Consider the following 19,808-nt stretch of genomic DNA (forward strand, 5'->3'; position numbering starts at 1 on the left):
ATTTGCTCACTTGATTTCTTCCAGGTTGTTTAGCTGTTTTTCTCTCCCTGGTATCTCCTGTAAACTTACAAGTCAGATGTAAAGACCTGATGAGAATTCAGGTTCTGTGTTTGGGCCAGACTGCTTCACAGGGGGTACATCCTAGCTCCTCCCATCAGAAGGTGTGTCCTGTCTGGTCCCGCCCCTCCAGGGAGGCTCAGATTGGTCTGCAGGTTTAGGAGGTGGCAGCCTGATCTTCTGTTGTGGGGTTTCCCATCAGCCTTTCTCGTGATGGTTTACTGTGCACTGATGGTCATTACCCATTTTACTAGAATTTCAAACAAAATTAGAATAAAATGTTGATTTTATAATTTTTTCTACTTTTAAATAGACTTATCCACAAAGGGGAACTTTCCTTTACCATTAAATGCTTATATAATTTTCTTCTATAGTTAAATAATTTTTAGGATAAAGATTAGTTCCGTGTCATTGAAACCAATACTTTTTCATTTAATGTTTGGCTTTTAGCTCTTCCTCTTTTTTTTGAAGCATCATTAGGAAATAATACATTTTTAAGTATATTTAATTCAACTGTGGTGATTTTTAATTTTTTAGTGTCTAATCATCCCATCTTTGTCCAGTGGGAGCGCCTTTAATTAGCTTCTGTCCTTTTCGCATGATCACATGAGTCTGTGTCTTCCTTACTTGGCACGGAAGCTGTTGCAACAGATATTTATTTTTTAAGTCTTGATCCTAAACAGAGATTTTCCTCTGTCAGATCATCTCAGACCTCGAGTCTTGGAACGATGAGCTTTCTCAGCAGATGAATGACTTTGACACGGAAGATCTCACAATAGCGGAACAGCGCCTCCAGCACCACGCAGACAAAGCTTTGACCATGAACAACTTGACCTTTGATGTCATCCACCAGGGGCAGGACCTCTTGCAGTATGTCAATGAAGTGCAGGCCTCTGGTAAGAAGTGCATTCCGTTCTGTGTCAGCTGTGGCTTCTTCCTGGCCCCATGGGGAATCGTATAGTTTGTTTCCGTGTGGCGACTTGAAGGTTCAGCTGGCCCCTGCGATGAGGTGCTGTAGATAGCTGCTCTTTAAAGGAAAACATTTTGCTTCCACCGACCCCCTCCCCAGCATAATACAGTCACATCCAATATTACAGTCAGTGCTCTTACCCTTAATATTCTTAGGTGTTATTTTAAGTAGCATGAACTTTAACTTTATAAATGATCTATTTACTGTATCTCCCTGAACAAAATGTAAATCCCAAGAAAATATTTTCACATTCTATTTTTCTTAATATATGTTTTACCAGGAGATGGCACTGCAGGCTCAAAAATGTAGAAAGAACTCCAGTGTTAGAAACCTAACTACAACCTGCATAGTACGTTACTAATTTTACACAAATCTTACTGTTAAATGCTTTCTAAAAAGTAAACTAGGTATACAGCAGATAACACAAACAAGTCAAACTTCACTCATTTATAAAGGATGTCACGTTTTCACAGTTATTATAGGAGAAGTAGACTAACAGGAAATGGGTTTAATGTGGTTGGCTAGACACTATTACATTTGGCTTTAACACGTCAAATACACTTTCTGAAGCACATCTGCATGCTCCAAGGTAGGGGTAAATACTCCGCTTCTGGCTGTGACCTTGAACTTGGCCTTCAGAGTAATGGCCTGGCTCCTGCTGGGCCCACGATTCACACAGGTAGACTGGCGTTCACCCCTTAAGAACAAATTGAAATGCTAGTTGAATTCTAGGGCCTCCGTCTGATGTCCGCAGGTGTGGAGCTGCTTTGCGACAGAGATGTAGACATGGCCACCCGAGTCCAGGACTTGTTGGAGTTTCTTCACGAAAAGCAGCAAGAACTGGACTTAGCGGCGGAGCAGCATCGCAAGCACCTGGAGCAGTGTGTGCAGCTTCGCCACCTGCAAGCGGAAGTGAAACAGGTAAACAGTGCTGGATGAGAGCCAGCTGACATGGACTTTGTGAAGGGTCTGTTAACTGGGACGTGGAAGCCTTGGGAAAGCTTGGCCCTGACCAGAACCCAGCTGCCCTGATACGTGATCCAGCACCCCCACCCCAATGCCCACAGCTGTGTGTTCTTGCTGCAGGAGAAACGGGCTTCACCGCCCAGCGAGCCCTTGAGAGGAGCGTCCATTTAGCTTGTTTCATTATTGCTACTCTCTTGCTTGAAACCCTGTACACGTTGCTTCCTGGTCCAACTGACTGTATGGTTTTCCTGCTAATTACACTGTTACGCATCTGGACTGGATCACAGGCTGTGCGTATGGCTAGGGTTTCCTTGTGTTGTCCATTCTGCCTTATAGCAAGGCAAAATAAAGGGGAACCTTTGGAAGAGATGGCTTTCAGCTCAGAGCCCATGGGATTCCACGCACACCCATGTTCAGCATGTACGTGACATTTTATCTCACGCACAGCGAAACCACTGGACGCTGGCCCGATGCACAGTACAGCTTTGTGGCAGATTCGTAGAAGAGCACATGTTAGTCTGATTGGAGGGGCCTTGAGGTGCCCCCAGACTGTGAGTGGTGTGGTGCGTAAGTGGGCAGCACTCACATTAAACATTAAAGTGGGTGCATTATTGAACAGAGGTCTTGAAAAGAGTGCCTGCTGATCTCCTGGGTAATGAGTGAAGTATGTGACCTGCCTTTTAAAGAACAGCTAATAAAGTGTTCCTTCTTGCCAAAAATAAAACAATTTTTGAGAAAACAATCTGAGAAATAAAGGCATAGACTGACATATTCATTAGGAATTGCATTTTCCTAATGAGTAACAGAGTCCAAAAACAGTGGCTAAAAAAATTATTTCCTCACGTACCGACTCAAAAGGTGGTAGGATTGCTGGTGTCCACCCAGCGGCCCCGTGATGTATTAGGCTGTGAGGTCGATAACAGTGGCCTTTTTCTCATGGTTGCCAAATGGCGTTGTAGCTCTGACCATCACCACCATGGTCCAGACATCGGGAAAGGGAAAGCATAACAAGAAAGAGGCAACATGCATAGCAGAATAACATTTTCAGAAAAACCCCCAGTGGTGGCTGCTTTGATCTCAGTGGCTGGAATTACTATGTCGTGTCTGTAGCCAGGCTGTAGTAGGGGCCAAGAAGTGGTTTTGTTTAAAGCCGTTCCCAAAAGTTGGAGATTTCTGAGAAAAGGAGACAAGGAAAATAGGTAATGAGTGGTCCCTGGCACTCGTAACTACCGAATGGCCTTCCACAGTCTCTGTGACTTCTGCAGCCAGAGTTGACCTCTCTTTGTGTATGAATTTGAGACTCTCGTGGTGTGGCCCTGAGCACTATAGTGCAGCTTCATTCACACTTTGGTTGTTGTGCCATTTAATACTGATGTTAAATTGGAAAATTTGTTATTGATACCAAATAGTTCTTTTATCAAGCAGTTTGCCAATTTTGCATTTTCATCAGGACTGAAAGGAATGAAAAATACTTCTTTTATATTATCAGAGAATTCTTCGTGGTAATAGGGTTTCTAATGTGTGGTCCTCAGTCTGTTTTGACCTGTGGACTAATAACCATCCTCTAGACCCTCTACCTTCCAGATCCCATTTGCAGCTAAAATAACAGGGTTCATTTAAAAGGGCAGCACTTACAATCATACACTGCTACAGGTTATCAGGCTGATGGCCGTAGGGTCCTAAGGAAACCAGCACTTTGTGGCTGATGTGAGCAGCGCGACCACCTTGCCAGTTTGGACCGCGTTGCTGCTGGCCCACAGACTGCCCAGGGAAGGGCCGCTGCTTGGAGTACCCTGTGTAATGTTTCAGGTGCTGGGCTGGATCCGCAACGGAGAGTCGATGTTGAACGCAGGACTCATCACGGCCAGCTCGCTGCAGGAAGCGGAGCAGCTGCAGAGGGAGCACGAGCAGTTCCAGCATGCCATCGAGGTAGGAACGCTCGGCCCGCCTCTGCATTGGGTCTTTCCAGCCTGAAGGGGAGCCCGCTAATCCCCTCATGTGGCTCTGACCCCAGAAGCCAAAACAGGGCCAGTGGGACCCAAAATGGCAGTGCTTACAAATCGACAGTTTATTCCAGGGAAAGGCCGCAGCCTGGTGACTGCAGTGGAGAGGCTGTGCACGCCAGCCAGCACAGCCTCACTGCAAGGATCCCTGAGGCCTGCTGAGACGGGCCCTGGCAGGAGGCACCTTCCCGGATCAGGAGCCTGCACCCGGGAGCCCAAGTTAGCATCTGGGCTGAGAATTTTCTATATTTTGTGGGTGTCATAGGCACGTCCCTGCTATATAAGCAGCTTTGGCCAAACAGAGCACTCCGGGTGGCTCACCACGACCAGACACAGATCACACTTCACTGTTCCCAATAGACTGCTCCTCCAAGCCTGGCTAAAAGCGCTCCCCCTGAGCGAGGGGGCAGTGCTGTGCCGCACTGCAGCAGAGCGGCTCGGACCCACTTCAGGCCCGCTCAGACTCACTCTCACAGCAGGGAGATGACCGTTTTCCGCTTTCCGGGGCGGGGGGCACTAATAATTATGACAGGCAGTCTCAAGATAAAGTGAAGGGTGAAGGAGCATCTCATTATAGAAAACTTGCTTCCCTTTCTCTTTACATATACAGGGTCTGGCAGAAGTAACACCTGCTTGAGTGTGGTTGGTAGGGTAATGTAAGTGCAATAATTTATAGTTTTAATTTGAACATTTCACCTAAGATATCACATGGTATGCCTGAGTGCAATATTGTTATGTTACAGAATTACATGCTTATGATTTTGTAATAAAAGAGTTTGTAATAAAAAGGGTCGTTGTTTGTGCCAGACCCTGAACATTGTCAACCAGAGAAGGAAGCCCCAGGAATTACTCTGAATTTATTCCCTAGATTAGTTTTTAACTAATCAGTACCATGGACACCTGTTAACACCTCTTCTTGCAGCCCAGACCCCAGGAATCTTTTGAAATGTGTGCACTGTGCCAAGTGATTTCTATTAATTAGGCTGTCAGAGCACATCCTGGATCTGGTGTAAGGACTATATTGGGTACAGAGTTTTATGGAATCGCTAGTTCAGTTCCTTTGCAGATGCAATATAAAATGTGGCTATTGTTAAAATAATAAAAGAGTCTGTCCGAGGAGACCCGCCTGCTGCCCTGCCCGGCAGTGCATGTCTGTAAGAGAGAGAGAGCCCAGCCCCTCGGCCCCTCCCACAGTCTCCCAGTGAGGAGGTCAAGAGCGGGGGTCTCAGGGGTCTTCCCCAACTGTCATGTTATTTTGGTAGGTTCACTATGGCACAGACCTCCAGAGAAAACAGTTCATTTATTCTTAGCTTTTCATTAAGTTTTCCTTTAAAAAAAATTAATAGTTCTTGAAAACTTTTTGTACTGGTCCAGAGTTAAAGTTGAAAATGAAAATAAAAGTACTCACTTTGGCCCCCCTTTTTATCCACTAGTTCATTTGCCTGCAGCTGCTATTATAAGAAGGATAATGGGAATAATCAACACTCCAACAGCTTTTTCAGAACGTTGGCTGTGAAAGGTGCCCCTGCTCTCTCGAGCTGAGCACCCCACTGCTGCGGCCTGTTCTGGAAAGTCCTCATGCACTTCATCCTTCATTAGGTCATTTAAATAGAAACAGTCATTGCCGGGCATGAGAGCTTTAATTTTTTTTTTTTAACTAAACTATCTGCTGTGTTTTTAGAAGTGTCCTAATCCGTGTTAACTGAGGTTGCTTCTATGAAAGCAAGCAGTGCAGAAGCACTGCGGCCCGCCCGGTTCCTTTCCGCATGTGCGTGACGCCCCATTTAAAGGAGCCCCCCTGTCGCTGTCCTTCCATAGAAAACGCATCAGAGCGCACTGCAGGTGCAGCAGAAGGCCGAAGCCATGCTGCAGGCCAACCACTACGACATGGACATGATCAGGGACTGCGCCGAGAAGGTGGCCTCTCACTGGCAGCAGCTCATGCTCAAGATGGAAGACCGCCTCAAGCTCGTGAACGCCTCCGTCGCCTTCTACAAAACTTCGGAGCAGGTAGGGAGCGGGGGCTCTGGCCCCGGGCCCCCCAACTGACGTTTTATTTTGAGCTTAATTTCATTGGACAGCTCAGTCTTTACCTCCTCAGTCATGATGGAACCAGCCAAGTCCAGGTCCAGCTGAGAAGAGAAGTGTTCTTTGAAGATAATTTTTGCTTGCCTTAGGTATCAAAGCACAAGAAGGCGCCCCATTTCCTCTCATTTAAGTATATGGCCTGAAAGACAGGAGGCTCAGCCATTATTTTGTCCTCATTCCGAATGGCCTGCATCTGTCCTCACATAAGATGGAGCCCTGGTTCCTTCCGGTGGCCTTGGTCCTCGGGCCAGCACTTTCGTGCCCAGAGCCCGACTGAAAACGCTCCCCAAAGATGCAGGTTCGTGCCCTGAGGTGCCAGCAGGCCCCTCTGAGCCTGGACCTTGCTTCTGCCCACAGGTCTGCAGTGTCCTCGAGAGCCTAGAGCAGGAGTACAAGCGAGAGGAGGACTGGTGTGGCGGGGCCGACAAGCTGGGCCCCAATTCCGAGACGGATCACGTCACTCCCATGATCAGCAAGCACCTTGAACAAAAGGAAGCATTCCTGAAGGTACGCGCCAGCTTCCTGGGGGGCCGCTGCCTCACCGCACAGTGTGCACAGATCCAAGGGGGGGGGTCTCCTGAAGGGGGTGCGAGCGCTGGCCTGTCGGAGAACCGTGGGTGCCGCCAGGCGCACGTGCCGTCGTCACTCTCCAGGGGCGGTCCCACACACCCCATGGTTCTCCTCTGGTGTGGAAAGTAGTCAGGGCCATGTCGCGTGAGCAACAGGTTAGCTGTTCAGAGAAATCTTAAAAATGTTTTTGTTATGTACGTTGTCTTTCTAGTGTTCGCAGAGAAAGCTAGAAGCCTGTGAATTAAAAACAGGTCAAAGTCATAATGCCAAATGATTCTGGACAGAGAGATTGATTTGGTGAACCAAAAATGCCTTAAAATAATCTTCTTTGGAAGGTTACTTCTCAGGAACAAAGACTGTACTTCAGAAGATATGTGAGCCCAGTGTGGACACAAAGCAGGAACACCTCTTGTGGTTTACAGGATCAGTTTCTGTTACTTCCTCCGGAAGTGCTTCCTGCAGGAGAAATTGAGCGCAGTGTGCGCTAGGCTGTAAGGTTTACCTCTGAGAAGCTTTAAATGAGGACTTTTCCAAGCCTGCTGTGTGTGTGTGTGTGTGTGTGTGTATTTACTTTTCTGTTTGTGCCTCAGTCACTGATGTGCTTTCAAACAATGAAACTTTAAACAGTGGCCGGAGTGTTTTTAGCAGCATTGACATCGAATGTTTCCACGCTGCACTCTTTTCCTCTTGCAACAGATTTTCTGAGGATCTTGCTGGCACTCAGACATGTTGAAAACCGGTGTGGTGTTTGCTGTTTCACTGTTGCTTTATTAAAGTTTAGTTTTCCTCATTGCTGGAGCACTCGGACCTCTCTGACACTATTTCCTGTTACATGTAATAATTTCTGTTTCATTTCTGAGGTGACGGTCCGCCCCGACAGGGAAAGCTATTGTTTAGTCTGGGGGAATAAATGGTAACTGCCTGAAAATTCTTACCTGGTGTACTGATTTTGAGCTTCCACCGCGGTGATTTTCTACTGAAGCAAATCAGGGCGGGAAAGCAGCTGTAGCTTCCCGGGAGTCGCTAACTGCAACTGTTTCCAATGGGACTTGTTGCTGTTCAGGTTTGGGAAATGCCGACCAGTGTTCGATGTTTTGACTTGGAATCATAGTCTGCCTCTCTCTTTCTGGGCTCCACTTAGTGGAACACAAAACTGGATACTATGTGATTAATGCCAGGAAGAAAGATTTCGGTAAAATTAAAAAGCAAAAATAATCACAGGCCTGTTTGGATTCCTTTGGTCACTAGAATTCTGTAGTGTTTCTCTGTCGGATGCCTTTCAACGTTTCGTTATGGCAGTTTAAAGATGCGTACAAAACCAGGGAGGATAGAGAGAGAGAACCCCGTGCATCTCACCCGGCTTCAGTGACCATCAGCATACGGGCATGTGCCCGCCTTCACGGGGTCGTTGTACATTCTAGACCTTACCTCATTTTATTTGCAAACATGTTGGTAAGTATCTAAACATTAAATTACGCTGTTCTAAAACAACCACATTACCACTATCGAATCGTAAAATTAATAATAACCTAGTTCATGTAAAATCAAAGAGTTCAGATGTTCCTGATTGTCTTGCAAATGCCTTCTTATACGTGGTTTTAATCGAGACCCAAACGAGGTCCAAACATTGATTTGATTAGTACGCCTCTTAAGTCTCTCTTCATCTAAAGCCACCCTTTCTTTCATTGCCATTTGTAATTGAGGAAGTAAGTTTTTCATACTCTGGGGTGTTTCCCACTTTTCTGATTTCGGTGAAAGCACCTTCCCAGATTCTCTGAATTTCTCTTAGGTTGAGAGCCTTGATCAGCGTCCGGTGTGAGTGTGTGTGAGCGTATGTGCACATGTGTGTGCACTCAGCACACCCGATGGGTGGTGCTCGCACTTCCCATGTGTTGCATCAGGAGGCACACAGGTCCGCTTCTCTGCAGTGTGAGGGTCCATCAGTGCTTCAGACGTGTTGAGTCCAGCTCACCCGTGACACCCGTCCCCACCAGCCTCTCACCTAATGGGTTCAGTAGCCACTGGTAACATCACTCCTTAGGAGTTGCAAAATGGTGATATTCTGCCATGCTGTCCTCCTTGATTAGCTAGGATTGTTACCCCCTCGGCTGTTAGGTTCATGTAAAATAGAGTTTATGTAGAAAAGGCACGGTACATGCTTGGCTCTTTTAGACTCAACAGTAGAGATGCAGGGTATATTTGTAGCTTAATTAAAAAAATGTGTTGTAGCTCCATTTATGGGAGAGGCCTAGAAACAGTGACCTACCCAATAATAATGCACACCCCTCATGCCCAGATTGTGGTCTCTCAGTGCCACTTACCACAAGAGTGAGGCAGAGCTCTTTGAAGAAACGATTAATTCCAGGTCTGGGACAGGAAATGTGTAAGGTATTTCCTATTTAAATATAATCAATGTGTTTTTTTCCTTAACTTCTTCCACTTCATATTTATATTCTATTTCTCTTACTGAACTTTTGCTTTTTTAAAATACATTAATGAAATTACTTACGTGGTTTTGTGGGGGCTAAAACATATTAACGCTTTCTTCACTTTTCTAAGTTCTTCTGGCTGAGCTAATAACCAAATTAACAGAGACAGATTACACAGGAGAAAATCCAGGTTTAATACTCATGCATGGGGAGTTCACATAGACATGATAAATCCATGAAAATTCCAAAGACAGCAAGGCAGCGTTGAGTATACATGTATAAGGCATTTTGGACAAAGGAGAAAAGGGTGGGAGATGAATATTCGATTTCAGAGGTGAGAATGGGCGTTTACAGGTGGTAGAGGAAGAGTGGAACTCATAGCGGGGACATCCTTGCTTTGTGACTCAAACAGTGGCACACATGGGGTATTTATTTACTTATTATTTATTCTATTTTAGTTATCCCAAATTTTCACCTTTTGCCCCCTCTACCCAGTCTGCCCCTCTGTCCCCACACTCAGACCCCTCTCCATTGCCCATGTCCATGGGTCATGCATACGTGTTCTTGACTGGTCCCTTCCGCTTCCTCTCTTCCCCCTCCCCCTCCCCCCCTCCACTGCCACAGCTGTCAGACTGTTGCTTGTTTCCATGTCTCTAGTTCACACGGGGTATTTAGCTAATAGGCTCCTACCTGAAACCTTCTATCTACCATACTTAATTCATATTAGGTGAAGGAAACATCCTAAGATTTCCTTTCTGAAGCATCTCAGTCTATCTTTCTTGGGCAGAAAAGGGGGGCGGGTCAAAGGCTCTTTCTGAGTCTTTCATTTGTTAATGATCAGTTTAAAATCAGTATCCTCAGAAAGTAGCTTCAGGGTGATAGAATTTTGGTCCCTTCAGTTTATAAACATGTGATATTAGTTATCTGTTACCAAAATAATACCACATTACAAACCACCCCCAAATTCGAGGGCGTAAACCAGGGATTGGCGCACCGAGACCTGAGAGTAAATCCATCCCCCCAGTCATCCTTGGATCATCCACGGCCGCTTTCGTCCATGGTGGTGGGTCGAGCAGAGACAGCAGAGACACAGACTGTATGACTCAGAGGCCGAGAGCATTGCACTGCCTGCTGCTCACAGAAATCCAGGCCCGGCCCAGCTGGGGCCTCTGGCTCAGGGCCTCTCCCACGGCTGTGATTCAGGGGTTGGCCGTGGATGTGGCCTCCTCGAGGCTGGCCTGGGTTGCTCTCTATTCACTGGCTAAGAGCTGCCCTCACCCCTGCCCCCAGGCCCCTCCACAGGGAAGCTTACAACAGAGCAGCTGGCTACATCAGAGCAAGGGCTCCAACACATAATTTTTGTCATCGAAATGTGATTTAAACTATGTATTCTCTAAGCCACAGCCGGCCAGGTGAACACTTTCAGTAAAGACGTGTGTTAGAGCCGACTCGTGTCCATGAGGACTCAAAAATCCGTGTTTGTGTGAGTCAGGTTAACAGCACACCACTCCCCATTGCTCTTAGGCTTGCACGCTTGCGAGGAGGAACGCAGACGTCTTCCTGAAGTACCTGCACAGGAACAGTGTGAACATGCCGGGCATGGTGACTCACGTCAAAGCCCCCGAGCAGCAAGTGAAAAGTGAGTACGGCCAGGACTTGCTGGCCGGCGATGCGGGAGGAGCCGGGCGGGTGCGCTTGGAAGTCTTCGCCCGGGGCTTCACTTTATTGAACGCTCGTTTCCAGTGGTTAAAGTTCTTACTGAGTATCTTAGGTTAAGAACAGAATATTAAATACAGGGCCCGGCACAAATAATGTCCCTTTTTTATTACAAAATCTTTCATTACAAAGTCATAAGCATGTAATTCTGTAACATAACAATATCACTCTCAAGCACGCCATATGACATTTTAGGTGAAATGTTCAAATTAAAACTACAAATTATTACACCCATATCATTACTCTACCAACCACACTCAAGTAGGTGATACTTCTGCTGGTCTTTGTATATGGACTCATAATTTACTGAATAAAGTTGAAGTATATAAACAGAAAAAAACATGATTTAGGATGATATATATTGGCATTGACTGTTTTGTTAAAGTAAGTAAAAATATTATAAATTGGGAAAAAATGAAAACCAGAGTTATCTACAAGCAAATTAAAGTGTTATTAATTTTATTATATAAGCATTATTAAGGAAAATTGTGAAATAATATCATAGTTTGATATCATTTGAGTATAAAATCTATAAATCCATGTTTTTAATATAACATACCTGTGTAAATACACAAAAAAAATCTGGCAAAATTTATACTAAATGATAAACAGGATTGGTGTGGATGCAGGTGAAGAGGACTTAAACTTCTACTCTGTAGAATTCTGACTATTTTACAGAGAAAATGCAGTCAGAAAATGCAATAAATGCAGTAATTATTACTCAATAATTACTCAAAATTATTGAGTAATTTTAAACTCAAATGTAATCATAGTTTTTGCAAATTCAATTGAAATGACATGGGAGTGGGTCCTGAGAAAATGGTGAGAGATGTTTAAAGTAGCCTTGAGCTGAGTCCACATTCTGTCTGCGTGATCCTCACCGGGAGCCTGGCAGTCGGTCCCAGGGGTAGGAGGAAAGGGAGCATGCACAGCCGCACTCCTGCAGCGGAGTTTCACAGGGAAAAATTGCAACAACCGCCTAACTAACGATTCACCCCACACTTTTTAAAACAACACGATCGCCAAAAAGTTTGTGCATTGCATTCTCCTCCTTGGTGATGATTCATCTGCTGTCCCAGAAGGATTTCGTCTCACTTTGGTACAATCCTCAAAGCTCTACAGAAGAGATTTATTTACTTATTAGTCAGTGGGCTTTTCTCTTGGGAAAAATGAGTGACTAAGAGGTGCAGTCATTTTCAGCAGAAAGGAATCCTCATTGCCTGCAAGTTATGTGCATTGGTAATCAGTTTCCTTGACTCATTTCACAGAAAAATCATTTCCTTTCTCCCATCTCTCAATATTGCTTTTGATTTTTGGGCATACTCTGCTCTAATTGAAGATGCTAGGAAGCTTTCTAGGTTGTACTAGTTTGATACGTACATGCATGTGCGAGAGGGATGTATGTTCATGTACTCACTCACCAGATAATCATCATGCGTTCACTAGTGTTTCTCTCCATGCTGTGTGCTGGGGAGAGTTAAAAAAGAAACGCTCTTTTTCTCTCACCATAGACTTGAGGACAAAAGGTTTATGGTGGGTCAATGCAGTAGATTCATGCAAGGATGACGGTGCCAGAGGGGAAGGTACAGGCCGAGAAGGGTCAGCCCACGTGATCAGGGTAACCCTCAGGAGCTTCAGGCAGCCCTAGAGCGCCCCTCTGCTGGGTGGCTTCCATGCCCCAAGTCAGCCCTGTCCCAGGCAGAGACTAGGGAAATCAGAGAGCAGAAAAGACCCAGAGGTTTATGTTAATTTTCACATGTGATGTTTTTGTTTAAGAGGTAACTTAATTTTTTTGATGGGTTTCAGATTTTGAAGTCTTAATCTGTTTTACGAAACTAGTTCACGTTTTCAGCAGAGTGAGAAGGATGCTGCTCACAGACTCTTGTTTTCGCACAGAGTGCTCAGCCTACTGAGAACTCAGTGAGCGTTGGTGGGACACTTAGTGGAGTTCTCCAATACAGTGGGGTTATAGTCTAGTTACCATCTATTTGACTTGCATTTCAATCTCAGGACTTTTCTTTTGAAGTTTTTTTTTAATTGTTGTTCTATTACAGTTGTCCCAAATATCCCCTGTTTGCTCTCCCCTGCTCTGCGGGCTGTCCCCCTCTGCCCCCCACTGTTCCCACAGTCAGTCCGCACGCTGTTTTCCATGTGCATGGGTCGTTGTCATTTATGCATGCTCTTTTTTTTATATATATATATAACTTTATTGATTTGGATATTTTTTAAAAGATTTTATTTATTTATTTATTTTTTAGAGAGGGAGGGGGGAGAGAGAGAGAGAGAGAGAGAGAGAGAGAAACATCAATGTGTGGATGCTGGGGGCCATGGCCTACAACCCAGGCATGTGCCCTGACTGGGAATCGAACCTGCGATGCCTGGCTCACAGCCCGCGCTCAACTCACTGAGCTACACCAGCCAGGGCTATACATGCTCTTTAACCAGGCCCTTCCCCTTCTTTTTCCCCCTTAGACCCTCCCCACTCCTGGTCACTGTCAGTCTGTTCCTTGTTTCCACGCCTCTGGTTCTCTTTTGCTCATTTGTTTGTTTTGTTCATTAGGTTCCTCTTACAGGTGAGATCATTTGTCTGAAGTTTTTTTATATGGTTATTTCATAAACTTCTGGAGTAAAACAGATTTACTGTAAAAAGTTTGAAAAGTGACAAATACATATAAATTACACAATCCCTTTGCTGGTGATAACCACTGTCAAGACTTTTTGTGCATCCTGTTTTGGCACATAAGTCTAAATATGTGGAGAAATCTGAACATAGGTGGATTCTGCTCACCCATCCTGCTTTTTTTTTTTTTAACCAAAATGGGACTATATTTCCCTGCAATTTGCTTCAGTCACTTAGTAGTATATCTTAGTCATATTTTTGTATCAGATTTAAAGATCTGCCCTATTCTTTTTAATGTCTAGGATAGTGATTTTGTAACTGATTTAACTCGTCCCCCAGTTGCCGCACCTCAGTGTTCATGCATCTGAGTACAAATTATTGTGGCTGCTTGTGTGAGCGCCGTCCGCCTGGAAGGTAAATCCTGGTTCAAGGGGACAAGCACCTCAACGTCGCCCCCTGTTGCCAGCTGCTCTCTGCAAGGGCTGTGCTCTGTCCTCCCTCAGTAAGAAGACAGGGGCCCAAGCTCCTCCCCCACCCCTCCTAGCACTGATGACAGCCCAGTGCTTGCCCGGAGAGGTGGCCAGAGACGGTCTCCTTGTCAGAGTGAGCTCACACGTTTACGTGTTTGGTGGCCACCTTTTACAAATCATAAACTTCATGTTCTACAGATTGTTCATCTTTGTCTCCTGACTATTAAGTAAATTAGGTCAGTGTCTTATATTTTCCCAATACTTTTTCCTGTTTTTTTTTTTTTTTGACTGGTATAATATTTTTATGGCAGTTATTGTTTGGTGATGACAGTCTTAATTTTTATGTAGTCAAGGTTTTTCGGCCTTTGTCTACTTCATATTTTTTTAAAGAATACCTTTTGTTTTCTTCTAATCCTTCACCATTTTGACATACATCCTTTAACGTGCACTGAATTCCTTCCATATATGGGAAGGTTTCAATGGCCTGAACGAAACAGCTAATACGGATGCTGACAGACTGCCCAGCAGGGGAGGCAGTAGCGTGGCCCACTGATCCCATGACCCTGAGGTCTTAGTGGCCGACTGTAACCTTAGCAGGGTGTCAAACTCATTTTCACCGGGGGCCACATCAGCCTCGTGGTTGCCTTCAAAGGGCCGAATGTAACTTTAGGACTGTGTAAATGTAACTACTTTCTGACTAGGGGCTAGGAGCTCAGCGCTCCCACTGGTTAGAAACAAAGTGCTGGGCCGGATAAAACAAGGTGGAGGGCCAGATTCATCCCGTGGGCCTTGTGTTTGCCACCTGTGCCTTAGAGGGATCTTGATCTTCCAATGGTAAATTGGGGTAAAAGACTTGAGGAGAGTTCTGGTTGACAGGCTCGTTGGGAACACGGGACAAGCAAGCAGTGTGGCTCGTGTAAAATCTGTCTTGCAGTGGCATTTGAATGAAAAGTCTTTAAGTCAAAGTGAATGAGGTTTTGCGGGTGTTTTCATCAGTTGCAGACACCAACACGCACCTTTCTCTTCACTCTCTCAGATATCTTGAACGAGCTCTTCCAGCGGGAGAACAGGGTATTGCATTACTGGACCATGCGGAAGAGGCGGCTGGACCAGTGCCAGCAGTACGTGGTCTTCGAGCGAAGTGCCAAGCAGGTCAGTGTCACACCCGCCGCCCGGTGCCCTCCACCCTGTACTCAGACCTCGAGTCAGCAGTTTCAGAACCACTCTCTGATGATCCGAACAGGCCGTGCCTTGTAGTTAACCTTTCGGTGTAAAAAGAAAACCCCACTACCTCAGGAAAGCGTGTCACTGGGTGATTTTGGCCCCCAGCAAGTATGTCACTCAGCTCATCTCCACTGTCATGACCTCATTCATATTTAAGACAGCAGAGTACGCGTTACATATGATGATAATTTAGAGATCATCCTAGAGTGAGAGTATTGTGCTTGTGTGAATACTGTGGGGGGTGGTTTTGTTATGTGGCTGTATTTATGTGTTCAAGATAAAATGTTCTTCAGATAAATTGAGCAAAAATTAAATAAGAAATGTGACAGTTTCTGACAGTTCAGTTTAGTCAGAAACATTCATGCATTTGCCTAGTGCAGGCACACTTACAGTGTCCCCCACTCCGAAGTCACTTTGGGATGAAGTGCTCCTGCCTGAGTGGAAGTGATGGAAGGTCATTTTAGGGGAAGTCTGTCGGACCCCTAACGTGAACACTGAGATCCCTGTCACTTCTCTTTGGCCTTCACAGTGGCCTAAGAATCTGTGGAGCTGTCTCACATGCTTCATGTCAAGGAGCTTCATCACCACGGTAACCAAGTCAGACGCGGACCACCATCCGAATCCACCCGTCTGCCTCCTGTGTCCCTGTCCCAGAGCAGGCGTTGGGTGAAATCTTACGGCCTGAGACGATTGTATCTTCCTCACACGGTCTTCCCACTTGGGGAGCATATTTTGTTCCCTGTGGGTGACTGTTAGTCTCACGGTGGGTGGCCTCACTCCCCAGAGGCTGCTGGCTGGAGTTCACGCCTCGGCCTTTTCCTCGTCTTGGCTGACTTTACCAGGCGTAGTTCTCACATTTCCAGCAGAGGAGGAAAGCAGTAGTATTTTTAATGTTTAAATTGCATTTTCTTAACCTTTTATTTAAAAACAGTTCAATTCAACCATGTTTTAGATTTAAGGCAGGCTGACTTTGCTTCTAATTAGAGATTGTTTCATAATTCTCTCTCATATGTCTGTATTATTTCTCTGTCAAAAGACACTCATTCAGCTACACAGAACAGACCTGCAAATAATTCCCTCGACAGGGGTGATGTGTTACTGCTTTTTCCTAAAGTCAGCTCATTTGCCAAATACAAAATCATTAAGTTTAGGCCACGACTGAGGGTGACCCACTGGCCATGCGGACCTGTTGGGCTCTGTCCTGTGCCATCATCACAATGCCATGGTCAGTGACAGTTGCTCATGACAGACCTGTCTGTGAGGGCCCTGGCTGGTTGCAGTTCTCAGGGTGGCGCCCTGAGGTTCACTGGATGCAGCCTCCCCCGTGGTGGAGAGGGGACTTCCGGCCCGGCCCGGCCCCCAGGAGAGTGCTGCCCTCTGCTGTCTACACCACCGCTGCCCCCTCTTCCTTATCTCCGCCTCTGCCTGTCGACTTTCTCCAGGGCTCAGCTGAGGCTTGTTCTTGTTTCTCTTTCCTCTCTTATCTTCTCCATTGCTGTCTTGCAGCCCTGGTCTCCATTTGTGGAGTCCAGACTGATAATCCCAGCCACTTTCTTGGCACGGCTCTACTTTGGCCTCACAAGAGGTGGAAGTGGACTGAAGAGTTACTGCGCCCTGTGTCCCCTCATCCTGCAGGGAGACTCCTGTCTCCCACCTTTGCCCCTTCATCGGTCCCGTAGGTGGAACCGGCCCACGAGTGTCAGATCTGCCTAACCGTCTCAAGTCCAGAGCCATCGTGCCAGCTGGGTCCTGTCTGAGCCTCTGGACCAGTGTGCTGACTGGCGTGGCTTCTTCTCCTCACTCTAGTCCCTCTCCACACAGCAACCCCTGCCCTCCACAGCCTCACCTCCAGCCTCGCCCTGCAGTAGACCCAACTCCCTCCGCTCAGGCCGTGGGGTGCTCCCCCTCACCCCCATACCCCACCCCACCCTGTACAGTTTCTCTGCATCCCTCCTGAGCCCATCCCTTCTCAGCCTGAGGGTCCCAGCTTTGCTACCCCTCCACTGACCACCCTTCTAGGCAAGGTCTCCCCCTCTCGTCTGTCTTTGTGTATCTTACTTCATCTCTCTCCCCTTCCCGGTCCACAGCAGTAGGGTCTAAGCCTCTCTTTCCCTGGTGCCTCACCCAGCACCTGACTCCATGGTAGGCACTCGGGTACCATTGGCTGTTTGGATAGGGAAGCCAGGGACCTTAGAATAAATTGACAAATGGCTTTCTGCCTTGATTCAGACTCTGTGTTAACATTGTTTCTGAGATGGGACAGGCACCCTCAGGCATAACAAACGTAGATTCCCAGCGAATAAACTGCATAGCAAGTAATCTGGGTCGTGGGCTTCTTTTTGTTTTTTCTCCTAAAGCACTATACGTGCTGTGAAATATCCAGTAGGGACAGTAACGTTTCTGTTCCAGCACCAGCAAACAACAGTGGATAACTTCGAGATCTGAAGGGCAGATATAAAAGCTTCTAGTTTCTCGTGCTGCTTTTCCATACATAGCGGAAAGTGTGTGTGTTTAAATAAGTCCGATCTCACTTCAGCTATGTGGAAATGGAAGGAAAACACATAGCTGCCATCTAACAAGGAAGAGCAGATGTGTGAGAACGGCACCATCCTGTTGCAGGCTGACCCTCGCCGGCCCCCTTCTCTCCAGGCGCGGTCACCTCTCCCCTGCAGCTGGGAGGGTTAAGCCACGTCCTCTGCCAGTGTCGCCCAGTGGCTTGTGCAGGGTGAATGTGATGGGTCCTCTTCGGGAGCCCTCAAAATGAGCAAAGTGGGTTCACGTCTGGGTGTTCAGCAGGCACAGGGATAGGGAAAAAAAGAAGGGTTAAAACTGTACTTTTGAAACCTAGGAATTCACCTCTGTGCTCTCTTCTTTGGGTTAGAACTTCTCAGTTAGGTTGTCAAGTCCCGGTGGCGTGAATGTCTCAGTGTTTAACAACACGAGGGTGTCAGCCCACCCCTTCACCCCCCACTGCCCCATATTCTTGCAGAAGGACCTTAGTCTTTGTCTTGTGACTTAGGTTCATAATTATAGGGAACTCTTGACCTTTCTGTTGTTATGTGAGTGACACAATGACAACTTTCTAGGCTGTCGGTTTCTTTTTAAGTTTTAGCATCATGACACTTAGTTCAGAAACTTGGCTGTCTGTCTCTCTGAGGTGACACTTCTCGAGGCACGCCAGCCGCGGCCTGTGACCTCCCATTTCCCCGAGATACTCAGCACTTCGAACCTCCTTCCCCACTGTTCACCTGTGAGCGTGTTTCTATTCCCTCCCTGCCTAGGCTCTGGAATGGATCCACGACAATGGGGAGTTCTACCTGTCCACACACACCTCCACGGGCTCGAGCATACAGCACACCCAGGAGCTGCTGAAGGAGCACGAGGAGTTCCAGATAACCGCCAAGGTGCGTCCGGTCGGCTGTGCGCGTCCAATCAGTGAGTGGCCCATAGGTCCGCTCGGGTTTTTGCAGAGTAGCCCAGAACAGGTGCTTTGAGTCAACAAAGTAACTCTCCAGAGTCTCATTTAAGAAATATTCTGTGAAACAAGAAACAGGGTGACTGAAATGGATTGTTAACACATGAATCTTTTGGTACTTCTTACTGCCTTTCACGCGTGCCCTCAGTTTATCTGTTCCCTTCGTTTATCTGTTTGCTGCTCTCCCTCTGATTTCTGCAAGTCCTTCCCGTCTCCTTCCTTTGTATTGCTCTCGTGTCCTTTTCATTGTTATTCTCTTTTTCCTTCTGATTTCTTTTCTGTTTTCTGGGGTACCGGCAGTTTTTTCTGAAGCACCGTTAGGTGTTGCCAGCTGGACTTGAATTGTTCCGTGGGTGTTTTCTTTCCTCCCGGGAGTCAGTGGAAGTTGTTACAGTTGCAGCGTTTCCACTCAGCCCCGCACAAGCCGGCTGTGTTTGTTAGCCACAGGCTTCATGTCAGTGCCTTAGGTGGTGGTTCACAGGTTTGTGAAACCAGAGGCATTTTCTGTTTTCTCCCGGAAATCAAAATAAAATCTTACACACCTCTGTGGCACGGGCAGTCTGTGGGAGGAGTTGCTGGTTTCTAAGCTAATATGTGAGCGTCTCCACAGGGACCCGCGGAGCTCCCTCTTCCCTGGCTGCAGGGCAGTTTGCAGCTCTCTCAGTCTCCTTCTCGGCCCGTGGCGTCCTTTTTGTTTGTCAAAGTTTTTGAATATAATTTAATGTGATATTTTCAAAAGTGCCTCTGTTTTCCACAATAGTTGAGTTATTAGAGAAAGCTACCAATTAAATTGATGAGTAGAAAGTATCAAGTTAAATAATATTCTTGGTTAAAAAGAAGTGTCCCTATAAAGTAAAGAGATTGGGCTTGAAAACATGTCAGAGAGGAATTTTTTAATCGTTTGGGATAAAGACAGCTACTTTGTGTTCTGTTTATTTGTACTTTTTTATGTTTTCTGTAACGGTTTCTGACTCCTCCTCTTCTTCCCAGCCATCCACTCCCAGTTGCCCCCCACCCCCAGTCCAAGCTCTAAGCTAATTTCCTTCCACTCAGCCTCTGGGTACTGGGCACTCAGAGCCCCTGGTTCTGTTCTGAAGAAACACGTAATCTAGTGCAGGTACAGGCAGACCGACCACTGCAGGGCTGGTGAAGAGACCTGGCCCTTCGTGGGGCGCCGTGAGCATTGGGTAGGGGGGTGGGGGGCAGGCGCAAGCAGGCAG

General features: G+C 46.5%; 1 protein-coding gene across 10 annotated transcripts in view; it reads left to right on the plus strand.

Moving 5' to 3' along the window:
- Nucleotides 1-19,808, plus strand: part of TRIO (trio Rho guanine nucleotide exchange factor) — a 325,844-nt gene that overhangs the window by 196,601 nt on the left and 109,435 nt on the right. For all 10 annotated transcript variants that reach the window (XM_045848128.1, XM_045848129.1, XM_045848130.1 and 7 more), the window contains exons 14-21: nt 758-953; nt 1,782-1,948; nt 3,803-3,922; nt 5,815-6,006; nt 6,442-6,591; nt 10,608-10,722; nt 14,926-15,041; nt 18,395-18,517. In XM_045848128.1, the coding sequence (XP_045704084.1) occupies nt 758-953; nt 1,782-1,948; nt 3,803-3,922; nt 5,815-6,006; nt 6,442-6,591; nt 10,608-10,722; nt 14,926-15,041; nt 18,395-18,517 (1,179 nt within the window). The remainder of the gene's footprint in view (nt 1-757; nt 954-1,781; nt 1,949-3,802; nt 3,923-5,814; nt 6,007-6,441; nt 6,592-10,607; nt 10,723-14,925; nt 15,042-18,394; nt 18,518-19,808) is intronic.

The sequence above is a fragment of the Phyllostomus hastatus genome, unplaced genomic scaffold (genome assembly GCF_019186645.2).
Source record: "Phyllostomus hastatus isolate PE091 unplaced genomic scaffold, TTU_PhHast_1.1 phas_contig_58, whole genome shotgun sequence".
Lineage (NCBI taxonomy): Eukaryota > Metazoa > Chordata > Mammalia > Chiroptera > Phyllostomidae > Phyllostomus > Phyllostomus hastatus.